Source organism: Numenius arquata, chromosome 13 (genome assembly GCF_964106895.1).
Source record: "Numenius arquata chromosome 13, bNumArq3.hap1.1, whole genome shotgun sequence".
NCBI lineage: Eukaryota > Metazoa > Chordata > Aves > Charadriiformes > Scolopacidae > Numenius > Numenius arquata.
Genome location: NC_133588.1, coordinates 11,239,680 through 11,251,631, shown reverse-complemented (window position 1 = coordinate 11,251,631; position 11,952 = coordinate 11,239,680). Strand labels below are relative to the sequence as shown.

The 11,952-nt window shown below is 51.4% G+C and overlaps 1 protein-coding gene across 2 annotated transcripts; it reads right to left on the bottom strand.

Annotated features, from left to right (window-relative positions):
- Window positions 1-899: 899 nt before the first annotated feature.
- On the bottom strand, window positions 900-4,897 carry APRT (adenine phosphoribosyltransferase). Of its 2 annotated transcripts, none has more exons than XM_074158061.1 (5): window positions 4,806-4,897; window positions 4,501-4,604; window positions 3,458-3,591; window positions 2,446-2,524; window positions 900-2,343 (listed from the first exon to the last, which is right to left on the bottom strand). In XM_074158061.1, exons 1-5 carry the CDS (start codon window positions 4,883-4,885, stop codon window positions 2,201-2,203), a joined length of 540 nt encoding a protein of 179 aa, XP_074014162.1. In that variant the 5' UTR covers window positions 4,886-4,897; the 3' UTR covers window positions 900-2,200. The 2 variants fall into 2 exon arrangements, with proteins under 2 accessions (XP_074014162.1, XP_074014163.1); XM_074158062.1 differs by having other exon boundaries at window positions 2,201-2,253; window positions 2,437-2,524.
- Window positions 4,898-11,952: the final 7,055 nt, after the last annotated feature.

Genomic DNA, 11,952 nt, shown 5'->3' with positions numbered 1-11,952 from the left:
GTTGGCCATGCCAACCAGACCTTGCTCCAGCGGAGAGGAGCTGGTTTCGGCAGCCTGGCAGGCACACGTGTGCCCCAGGGGAGCTCCCAGCGAGCTCCCGTTCTGCTGCTGCTTGGGACAAAAAAAAACTCCCTTCCTCCCGCCTGGAAGCCACCCCTGCACAGCCCTGTCTCTACAAGCAATTACATCAATGGTTGCTCACAGCCCGGCCAACGTGAAGGCACCATCCCTGAGTTCCCTGATGTCACCCCTTGGCCCTGCACGTAGCCAGCTCTGGCACCGGCAGGGCTTACGCTCGCTTCCACGGCATGCAGCTGCTTTCCACGGCTCTTTGGGGTGGAACTAATTTTTCCCTTCTCTACCTCGCAGCAGGGACCCTCTCCTTGTGCCAAGTATGCGTGCGAGGCGCTGCCTCCCTTGGCTCCACACAGGGGCTGGCTGCGAAAACAAGTGCCCTGGGGTAGGTTTCTCCCGGGGGAATGGTGTTTCTCAGCGCAAACTGAGCAGCCACTGAAGTGGCTTTTCAGGAAACAGTGATAAAAATAGATGTAATAGCTTTCACAAGTGTAAGGGCAGGGTGTGCGGTATCCTTACACACTGAATGGGGAAGGTGAGCTGAGCTGTGGGGGCTGTCTATGCTCCCACTGGCACTGGGCACTTCCAGTGCCACCCAGCAGGACCAGCCTGGGTACCCCCCTCCAGCCAGAGGTAGTGCCAGGCAGAGGGAAAAGATACCTCAATGGCTCAGTCCTGGCACACCTTCCTTCCATGCATTTGGGGTGGCAAGGGGGAGCTCACGCCATGGCCTCACCCTCCACTGACAGCCTGGTTTTGGAGGAAGACACTCGCGAGGGTAATTAACGGCTTCAGCTACTGCAAGAACAGCTCTGAGACAGTTTAGAAAAAATAAAAACAAGTTGACATTTATTTTACCAGTGAGTTCAGCCCCTGCTGAAGACAAGGACACAGTCCCTTATGTTTTCAGGCATGTGGAAGTTTTGGCACACTGGGCCTTAGCTGCTCCTGTGACCAAAGTGAACCGTGCTATAGTGAGCATCTTCAAACCCCGCTTCATCCATCACACAACACCAGTGAGACTGCTGGAGCTCGGCTGCAAGCGTAACACCTTTTCTTTCCTTCCTGTGGCCTTATCTGACACCGAACATACCAACAAGAATGGCCTCCAAACCTTCCAATGCCCTGATGCCCCAAGAATACAGTAAAGGGAGTCAGCTCTGTTGCAGATGGGGAATTTGAGCCACACAAAAGCTGCCAGCCCCAGCTGGAGCTGTGGGCTTTGGTAGGTGCCAGCGCTGCCGGGCAGAAGGCAGGCAAAGATCCCTGAGCATGTGCATAGCCCCCTTCCTCGCTGCCTGTCACGCACCCGTGTGCTACTTCTCACGATGTAGATCGCTCCTAGTTTTGCAAAATCCACTGCTAAAAACTACCCTGGACCAAGGGAAGGCAGGTGGCTTCCAACAGCAGAGACCTTCAGCTTCCTGCCCTCTCAAGGGAAGGAGAGCTCAAGCCAAGCCGCAAGCAGACATGGTGTTTGAGCTCATCTACACCAGCAACCTCCACTGTGTTGGCAGTGGCTGCCTCCGGATTTCAGGACACAGGGCTGGGCAGGCACTTAAGTCTCCTTAGCAAGCACTACCTTAATGTAAGAGCAGCCTATTCTGGTGTGAGCAACAGCAGAGAGCAACCAGACCATCCGCTGCGGTCAAATACATAGGAGTTTATCCCTTAGACAAATAATCACTTTGTGCCCATCATCTGTGTTTCTTTGGTGAACTTTTAACGGGTTCCTAGGAGGCTGACCAGGCACAGCTCAACTGAAGGGGAATGCTGGGCCCCCAAAGCTATCAGACATCTCCTGCCTCAGCAGGAGTATTTTCACTTTGGTCTCCTAAAAAAAAAGATAATTCACTGAAGATGCATCTTGGTCTCCCTCCCCAAAACCAATCAGGCTGTTCTTTCTTCCCAAAAGGATGAATTCCAAAAAGGATCGTTACACTCAACACAGCTAAATCTGTGGCTTGGAAAATAAATAGGACTTACGATTGTATTGCATTTGGCCAGATTCAAAATTGTAGGTTCACCCCCTGCCCACCCCCCCACGGCATCAAGAAAGAGTCACTGAATAAAGCTCAAACTCATGCACAGCTCATGGCCTGCGTTTCCTTCTCCCAGGTCCTCCTCAGTCATACTGCAGCAGAGAGTAGAAAGGGATGGACTTGAGCTTTTCTGACCCTTTCAGGAGTTTTAACTCTATGATCACCAGGCACTCCAGGACTTCAGCCTTCAGCCTCTTCATCAGCTCACAGGCTGCACACATGGTACCTGCACAACAGAGGTTGAGCAGAAACATCGTCACTCAAGGAGTGGTCACCAACGCATGCAGATGTGGGTTATACATGCTCTAACACCGTCTGCTTCTCTCACCTCCAGTTGCAAGCAAGTCATCTACAATAACTACTTTTTGTCCCGGTTCCACGGCGTCCCTCTGGATTTCAAGTTCAGCCTGCAGGGTGGAAAGAGTAGCTTCATTTAGTCTTGCCTTACAAAGAGTTCACAAACTGCTAACACGTGGTGGAATGCAGACAAGTCTTCGGGAGATCAACCTTAACACTCAGCACCTAAAACCCCAAAAAACACATATTCCAGCTACAGGGGAGTGCCACGAAAATATATAGCGGGTTAGGTGACTGCTGGGCCAACCCTCTGGCACATCAGGCTCCTGAACATTCATCAAGTGAGTTATGGTCCCATCGTGAAGCCTTATCCTGAAGCAGCTCCCCGGTAGGGAAAATCTCCTGTAACGCACTGGGCTGGAGCACTCTGCTTTGACAGTGCCACCAAGCCAGATCCAAACTGCCACAGGCACGTCCTGTGTCAGATGAACTTGTCCCATGCAGGGGTTGGCCCAAACAATCCTCATACATAATGCCTAGGCTTGGTGTTTCTGCTGCCGGTCCCTGGGTGCCGTTAGTTACCAGCAGTAGCGTGTTATTAGGCTTACACCTCTGCTCTTTAATTAGAGAGGCTGCGGTGTTATGAGGCAAGCGCTCCGTTCTGAAGCCATGCAATGAAGGCGTTTACTTATAGCACTTACTGGAAGAGTGGGAAACACACTCCGTGTTCATGTCCCTGAATTCAAGCCAAAGAAAGCAATTTAGCATCAAGTTGTTATCATCCCCCCCCCCCCCCAAAAAAAAAAATCACAGCGCGGCTCACCGACACAAACCCCGTGTCCGTGGCTTGGAGAGGGAGCCACCATGCCCAGGCATGGTGAAGCTCAGCGCTGCTCCTGAAGCTTGTGCTGCCCATGGCATCAGCGCTGGCTGCAAAACCCAGCTTGGGGACCACCTCACTGGTTTTATCACCCCATCCCCTCGCTCACACCCCCCAGCCCTCCATCAACCAGCCTGGAAACCCTCTTCTCCCCGGGCATTACCTTGCCATACTCAAGGGCGTAGGAGACCGATTCGGTTGCACCAGGAAGCTTCCCCTTTTTCCGTATCGGCACGAAGCCGATCCCCAGTCTCTGAGCCAAGGGGGGGCCTATGAGGAAGCCACGGGAGTCCAGGCCTGGAGGGAGGGTAGAGCATCACAGAAATGAGTCATCTGACTGGGGGTGTCTTTGCACGACACCCCAGGTTTACCCTCCCATATTCAGGGGCGAGTGTCTAGAAGCAATTTGCTCTTAGGGTCATTTCTATGGGTTGAAAACACACACTCCACACTCCCGCACTGCTTGTGTTCGCCAAGATGTGCTGCTGACGTGCATCCGGTCACCGCATCAGCCCATTTTCCTCTCCTCTAGCTCCTCTTCTCAGAGATAAGCCCAGCTGAGCTCCAGTATCAGTTCGGCCACACAGCCAGGGACTTTGCACCACCGGGGGACAGACTTCAGTTATCATGAGGCACTTGGACCAGGTTTGGTCTAGACTCCTTGAACTTTGGGCAATCGCCCAGCCCAAGCAATGCTCTTCTAAGCACTTCCATTCTCAGCCCCTTTCATAGGTGTGTTGCAACACGTTATCACCATAAAGGCTATTTCTGTTGGCTTGAAAAGGCCTCCTGAGAAGGAAAACGCACTGGAAGAGGGTCTACCTGCCGTGGGGACTGTGCAAGACCTTAGAGGCATGCCTGCAAGGCTTTACGTCAGACTTTCAGTCTGATTGTCTTTCGGTACTTTTCAGCACTTCCTGAGTTTTATACGATGAAAGTAACGAATTAGGAAATTGGCACTGAAGCATCAGATGGAGTGTGCCACATCCAAACCCAGTATTTCAGGAAACTACAGCAGTAAGTTAAGGGTATAACCTGTCCCGATCTTACCAGACAATTGAGGCCAACATTCGGGTGATTACAACATCCAAGGGCTACAGTACGTCCTGCCTCATTAGCAGAGGAGCCTCCCCACGCCTCCCACCCGGGCAGCCTGAGGACAGAGCGCTCTGCACCGGCCTCAGAGATGTTTCAACCAACACTCACCTGCAATAAAGTCGATTTGGGGGAAAGATGCCCTCAAATGATCTTCCAGAAGATCAATCAAAGTCCTGAAAGCTGCAGGATCCTTCAGCAAGGGGCTGATATCGCTGTAAAGAGAGGGAGTGCGGTTAGTTTCCTCCGGGGGCCGGTCTGGCTCCCGACCGAGCTCCTAAGCCCAGGGGGAGCGGGTCCTGCCAGGAGCAGGCAAGGGGAGGGAAGGATGGATGGGCAGCGAGGAGAGGAGCGGCAGCAAGCCCCTGTCCCCGCTCCATCCCCGGTCCCGGTCCCGTCCCCATCCCCGCCCGTACCGGAAAAGCACGCCGGGCACCGGGAAGTCGGGGAAGGGCCGCACCCGGTCCCGCACCCGCCGCAGCCGTTCCTCGCTCATGGCGGCCCCTCTCTGCGCAGCCGCCGCGCAGCGCCGGGCGGGCGGGGCGCTCCGCGGGGAACGGCCCTGGACCGCCCCCGCGGCACCGGTGCCGGCAGCCCGCCGTACGGTGCACCGGTACCCTGGAGCGTGGAGCTCCGGCACCGCGGGACGTGGGGCTCTGGAGCCCCGGAGCCTCGGCCCACCGGTGTATGGAGGTCTGGTACCCCGGGGCACGGGGCGCCGGTCCCTCGGTGAATGGGGCTCTGGAACCCCAGAACCCTGACCTCCCGATGCATTGAGCTCCGGAACCCCGGAGACCCGCCCCCCCTACCGCATGGAGGTCTGGTACCCCAGGGCACGGAGCATCAGGCCCCCCAGTGCACAGAGCCCTGACTCCTCAGTGCATGGAGCTGTAGCACCCCCATGCACGGAGCACCGCCCCCCCCCCCAGCGCATGGAACCCCAATCCCCCTACGCGTGGAGCTTTGTCACCCCAGGGCACAGAGACCCAATCCCCTCGGTGCATGGAGCTCTGATACCCCGGTTGGACAGAGCCCCAGCCCCCAGGTTCACAGAGCTCTGGCACCTTGGGGCATGGAGCCCCAACACCCCCCCCTCCCTGGTGCATGGAGCTCTGGTACCCCAACCCACAGAACCCCGATCTCCCCAGTGCATGGAAGCATGCTACCCTGGAGCATTGAGCTCTAGCACTCTGGTGCATGGAGCCCTGATCTCCCCCATGCATGAAGCCCCACTCCCACCTCTGAACAGTGCCCTGGTACCTGCAGCATGTGGAGCAGTATTTCATCAGTGCATGGAGCCCTGAGACCCTGCCTTGTCCCAGGCCAGCTTCAGAAAGGGGTCCCATCCCCAGAAGTTACACTTCCACCCCCCTTCACCCCTGCGCTGTGCCTCACGTAGACAGCAAGCTTGTTAGGACTAAACTATTTCCTGCTTTTCTATCCCTCGTCACCTCTTGTGAACCCCTGGAATCGCATTCTGCGTTTGTAAAAACCGTTGGTTTGGATTACACTCGCGGGGGATGATAAACACAGCCAGTCTGAGCCCCCTCGCTCCTGGGGCCAACAGCTTGGCAGCTACTGGTGTCACACATTCATCCGGCCGGTCAGGGCACCCTCACACAGCTCCTATCTCCCATCGCCTGATGGGTGAATAGCCGTTCGCCCACGGCAAAACCCTTTGCGGGCAGGAGACGCGCTGCTGAATGAGTGCAGATCTCCTCTTACATTAGCAAACACGGCTTGGACCTGGTCCAAATGCATCTGGGCACAACCCGCTGCAGAAAGCAAAGGCAGCCCTAGCGTGCAATGCCCCTGGCCCAGCTCAGTGCCCGCTGCTGATAGCTGCGATGGGGACAGCTCGGCCCCACACCCTCCGGCCTGTCCTTGAGGCGTGTGACAGCGTGCCAGCAGCCGTCCAGGTGTTTTGCAGTGATTTGATGTGGACCCCGAGGGATGGGTGCTCAGGGCTGCAGAAGCCTGGCTTTCTCCTACTCTTGCTAGACCGGTCCCATGGGTCCAGTCGCTCCCAACAGCCCCATGGGGTCCTTCCAGCTACGAGAAGCGTCTCTCCCCCAGGAGGAGCAGCCGACAGGAGGGGAGGCTGGTCTCTTCTCCAACTTAGCTGTGACAGGCTCTTCTACACATCACGTCTCCTGAGACACCCCGTTTTGCCCGCATCCCAGCATCTGAAACGTCCTGTGTCATTGCGCAGTTGCTTGATGCAAACCGTCGGGAATCATTTGCCCCACACCGAACCCTCCACTGCTCTGTTTTCTTCCTAATTCATCTGTAGACAGCAAAAGACACCCATTTAATGGACGTCTGCCTGAGGTGCAAACAGAGACACGCTGAAGGCCAGTGCGAAGGTTGCTCCCTTTCTTGTTAAGCTCTCTATTGCCAGAGACAGCCCACACGGGAGGTCAGTGTGTCTCCTTTCACAACCATTCCCTTAAAGACTAAGATTTTCCCTGAAGTCAGATTATCTCTTTGGCACCAGAAAAATCCTCTCTAGCAGCTGTTCCAGTGAAGCAAACACAGAGGAAGCACGTACTCTTCCACTGGAACAGGGGCTTCGCAACACCCTCACTCCCTCAGATGAGCTGGAAGGGTTTATCGTGTAAACCTTACCAACCACGATAGCGGACAATGAGCCATTCCAGCAACTCCTCTTCTTCCTGGCAGATGGAAGTCATGGAATTTATCTGCCTACCCATGGAAATAAGCAGGAGCTGGGAAAGGGCTTTTTTTGCAGGCACCCCTGCTTTTTGCCTCTCACTAGTGGAGAATCCACGAGCTGGGGTCTTCATCGCATTTTCTTGTTTGTGACCCTCCTACACAATCACCACCGTTACTAGCAGAAGACATTACCACATATTTCTTGAGGCTAAGCAAGCCCAGGCCCCTCGTGCCAACTCACCCCAGGCAAACCAGCAGCTCTCACCAGGACGAGCCGCCAAGGGCTCCCACTGGTCCCTTTACACCCAGCAGCTGGGTGAAGAAGCAGCTGGGTGGGGGGGATCTCTCCTCCTCTGATGCGGGATCAGGCCTCTCAGACATCATCAGTTCTGCCAAGAAGAGCCCAAATGTTACACCAAATCAGACTTCCAATGATTCAGCTGCCAGAAGTGATGCCACATGCCAGCTCAGGTTTAAAAAACATTTCTCACATCTCTGTCAGAACTTCACCTCGTTAATCCTCTGTTTCAAAGGATATGAATTGCACCTACCAGTACAGACTGGTTTTTAATATCCAAAGTAAATTACTTTCCCCGTAATTGTTCCACCTTTCAAACAACAGTGGTGACTCCTACTGCAATTTCCATCTGAAACGAACTTTCCTAGAACCAATTTCCAAAAGTGATGTCAAAGGACTCTGGAATATCACTGGGGAGGTGTCTCAACATCCGCTTGTGGCTTCCAGAGGTTTAGGGCTGTTCTGTGCCTCAGATCTGGACCCCCCAGAGGGTACCATAGCAGGGGGACACTGGCTTTGCCTCTCTTTTGGACACAGAGTTAATGAGTGATTTAAAAGTGCTTTGAGATCCTGATTCGAGAGATGTCATTAACCTGTGAACATACAAACTAGGGGTATAAAAGCTTGTGAGCTAACTCTAATCAGCTTAACCAGGCAATTAGAAGAGCTGTGCTGAGTATGGAAGTTTCTGTTCCGTTAAGGATTTTAAAACTTCAGTGTGAAGTGGAACAAAATGCTCAAAATTTCAACATACCTCACAAGGGGAAATGGGAACTAAAATTTCCTTTCAAATCCGCTGGAACGTTTCGTTTCAATTTCAGCTTTAGAAACGCATGCACTTTAAACCCATTTTTTTTTTTTTAAATATCTTATTTCAACAGCAGAAAAATGCAGTTCCCCAGCCAGCTCCCTGGGCTTGGGACCGAAGCGTCCGCACTGCATAACGAGCTAGCTTTGCCCCCCCTGCTAAAAGAGGCGAAGGCATCATTAACCAGCTCTGCCCTTCCACAGCATCCCTTGTTTGCACGGAGCCAAACCCAGCACCTCCTGCCCGTTGCAGCAGGTTGGATCAGGCCCTTGGAGAAGACACCAAACTCCTCTCTCTCCTTTGGCCAGCCTGGCTGAGCCGGGAGGGGATTTTGAGTCCGATCCAGAACTAATGGATTTGGCACACATTCCTCGCTGCTGGCGAACGGGCTGACGGGCTTTTCAGCCCCTATCCCTTTCAGATGGGAATCGTGCTACCAACCTATATATCGCTCAGAAGGGTATTAAGTGACTCCAGGAGGGACAAAGGCATAGAGAGCTGCCAGACTGGCTCTCTTGAGAAGTTGGATGGCAGAGGGTGTTTTTTTTCCACTCCTAAGAGACCACAGGCTTTTGGCTGAGGATCCACCTTTATTTAGGATTTATATAATCCGAACTAGACTTCGAGCAACAACAAAACTATAAACGGTGGAAAGGGATATAAAGAAAACAGGCAAATGGAATCTTTTCTCGGTGTTTAAAATAGCCAGTTTCCAAAAGAAAAAAAGAACCAAAAATGGGATTTCAGTTCTTCCCTTACAACTGTTCTTAAGAACTAACAGTTTAATTCAAGAGGCACTGCCGTGTCTCTTTCTGATAACATAAGAAAAACCCACATCAAATACCATCAGAAAACAAAAGCAAAGTCTATTTCCAAGTATTATAACTGTTAAGAGAAATAGAAAACAAGCCACTCTATGTGCAAAACAGTGAATTGGATACTGAACACGCACTCAAGAGTAACTCTTGGAGAGTAGAAGTGCATGTAGTTTATAAAGTTTCCCAGTGCTGAGGACAACAGCAGGATCCCTGGGGAGAGATTTCTCGTCTTGCTGTGCTAAGAGGCTGCTGGCAACTCTGCAGACAACAAACTGCCTCCCAGCACCGCCTTCCCCTCCCAAGCCCCCATTCAAACCATTCTCACCTTCAAAAGGTCTTTCTTCAGCTGCTGAAATTATTTCATGTGATGACCGCAAAGGTGTTCTCACTGGAAAAAACAGTGTTCTCCAGTCTTTGGGAGATCCTCTTCTTGTCTGTTTCACTCTGTGTGGAACCAGGAGGCTTTTGGAAGCTGTCCTTCACGTTTGGGAAAGGCTGGATTCAGCAGGTACCGAGAACTGCCAGCTTCCACGCGGCAGCGAGTGTCCCAGGTGCAACAGCCGCCTCCTCAGTGATATTAGTTCTGGTTCCTTTACTAAAAGCCCACTGTCATCCTCAGCACTTCCCTGAAAAATCAGTCCCCAGACGCCGTGTAACATTTTATTAGCAAATATGTGGGTATCACTTGCTCTGAACTTGCCCATTTTCACTTTTAATACTGTGTTTCTCGGCTTCCCATTTAAAATGCAGAGGCATGTTATCTTTCATCACTGCACTCAATACAGTTTGCAGGGCATTAACCTTGGCTCTAAGTGTTTGGAATTGATCTTCTGCTTTCCAATTCCAGCGTTCAGATCCCCAAATTGTTGGTCCACAGAGACTAATTTGCCACCGAAATAATCCATTTGTCGCTGCAGGATTTTAAATCAAGACTCCATTTTTGCAGCCATAGACTGTAAATGCAGTAGGACTTTTCCACGATTATTAGTTACATCAATTTCAGAAGCTTCTCTGCATGGAGGGTTGGATGATAACACAGCCTCAGGGGCAGAGCAGGGAGACTCGAGAGGCTCAGCTAATTGGAAATTAAAGGCAAGAAAGGAATTCCTTGGACTCTTGGCCCAAGCAGATATTAAGCTTTTAGCATTTAGCAATCATATTTAAATATAAAGGCAGGAACATCACATAGAAGCAGTTTTAGACAGATATCATCTTTCCTTTAGCTCTTACATCTTGCAGCTTGAGAACGGAAACCACCAACAAACCAGCTTCACTGCTGCAAGTTGCCAACTGGCCAGTAAACCCCACCAGACCCATTCCTCCGTCAACTGCTATCGCACACACAACTGCAGGCAGCTCCTGCAAAGCCCCAGTACGGGCAGTTCGTGCAAATGGGCAACCATCACATGGACCAGCTTCAGATCGGAGGCTTATGATAATTATTAAGGGCAGATGTGGTGATATATGCTGGCTGCTTTGTGATCCGAAGCGTGTATCAGTATTTTTGAGCTGCCCCACACTAACGCTGCAGCCTGGCAGCGCTCGTCCCTGCGACTGTGCTGGTGGACGCAGCCGCAGGCCACGTGTGCTCCTGGTCCCCACACCAGCCTCTGAATTGTTCCTCAGCAGCTGTGTGGGCTGGGAAATTGATCCATGTTAAAAATAATACAGGGAAAACAAAACAAGCTATTTTTAACCCAAGTCAGTCCCATGATCTGGAAGGCGCATCTGTGAGATTGTCCCAAAGCAAGGTATTATTCAATTGTTTTACAGGTGATCACAGACAAGTCATATAATGCATTTCTGATAAATTACTTTATTTTTCTTCGTTAGTTTTTCACCTCACAACTTTAAAATCTGCACATCTTTGGGAAAAGCATTGACTTAAATTTCTTCCTAGCCAGCCAGCTGTAAAACTACTATTCTTATTTAGATTTAAAGCAGTAGCTTCTTCACATTAAGCTCTGATCTTTTATAATAAATGAAGTAGATAATAAACAGGCATCAAGTCAATTCACTTACAGCAGCCAGCTTTCCAGTGCAAAGTTTACATCCAGCATCTATGCACTGATAGATTATTTCAATGAGGAGGAGGACTTTGTGTGCTGGGTAACCAGACAAACACCGTGTGTGCTGAGAACAGGATGGCTTGTCCAAGCAAGTCACACAGGCAGGGGAAAAGCAGTGTCTTCAAAACAGCAAGCTGTGAAAGAGTAAAGAACGAAGTGGCAGCCAGGCAGGTAGGGGACGCGGGGTAACAGGCATCCAGCACGCTCACAATGTGCATACTGCAAACGCTAAGAACTGAGAAACATGTCTGGGCTAGTGCTCAGACGATGAGCTGCAATCCTGCGATGCCATCTCTGAATAAGCAGGACGCAGAAAGACAAAGTGCTGTCACAGTTCGCAGCAGACACGTTCATAACTATTTGAGGGCTGACAGCGATTTTCAGGGAGTTGCAGTGACAGACTCCCTCCTCTGGCGGTATCTTTATCTGCTGATAATCGTGGACTGCAGAGCTCTGAACAATTCTGAGCGACAGAAGCACTAAAGCAGAGGTGGGCCAGACCCAGAAAATGGGAAGTTACTGGTTTTGTTCAGTCTCCTGTGCTGGCAGATGCACACGACTGCTGCCAGTCCTCCTGCCGGTTCTTCTCGTCTAGCATCACTGAAGAACAGGCTGATCAGAATCTCTCAAGACTTGAGCTATCCCCACTTGTCAAAACAAAGAGAAATGTTATGGATGAACTGGAAATGCCTTTATATACTGGAAGGTCAATTAACAACATCAAAAGGCATCTAAGACATTTGGACTATAAACAAACGCCATTTACAGATGCGCAAACAGAGTCTCAGAGGCTCTGCCAGCCGATGAAATAAATGTTGGCTGTGATTTCTGATAGGTGGAAGAGTAAGAGCCGACTCAAGTGCTGTTCTTATTACAATCTTATAGGATTATCCA

Excerpts from the sequence above, each read along its gene's own strand:
- APRT (XM_074158061.1), bottom strand. The coding sequence starts at position 4,885 with ATGAGCGAGGAACGGCTGCGGCGGGTGCGGGACCGGGTGCGGCCCTTC. Across the intron at positions 4,605-4,805 it reads GTGCCCGGCGTGCTTTTCCG|CGATATCAGCCCCTTGCTGA; the intron begins GTACGGGCGGGG and ends CTCTCTTTACAG. Across the intron at positions 3,592-4,500 it reads CCAAATCGACTTTATTGCAG|GCCTGGACTCCCGTGGCTTC; the intron begins GTGAGTGTTGGT and ends CCCTCCCTCCAG.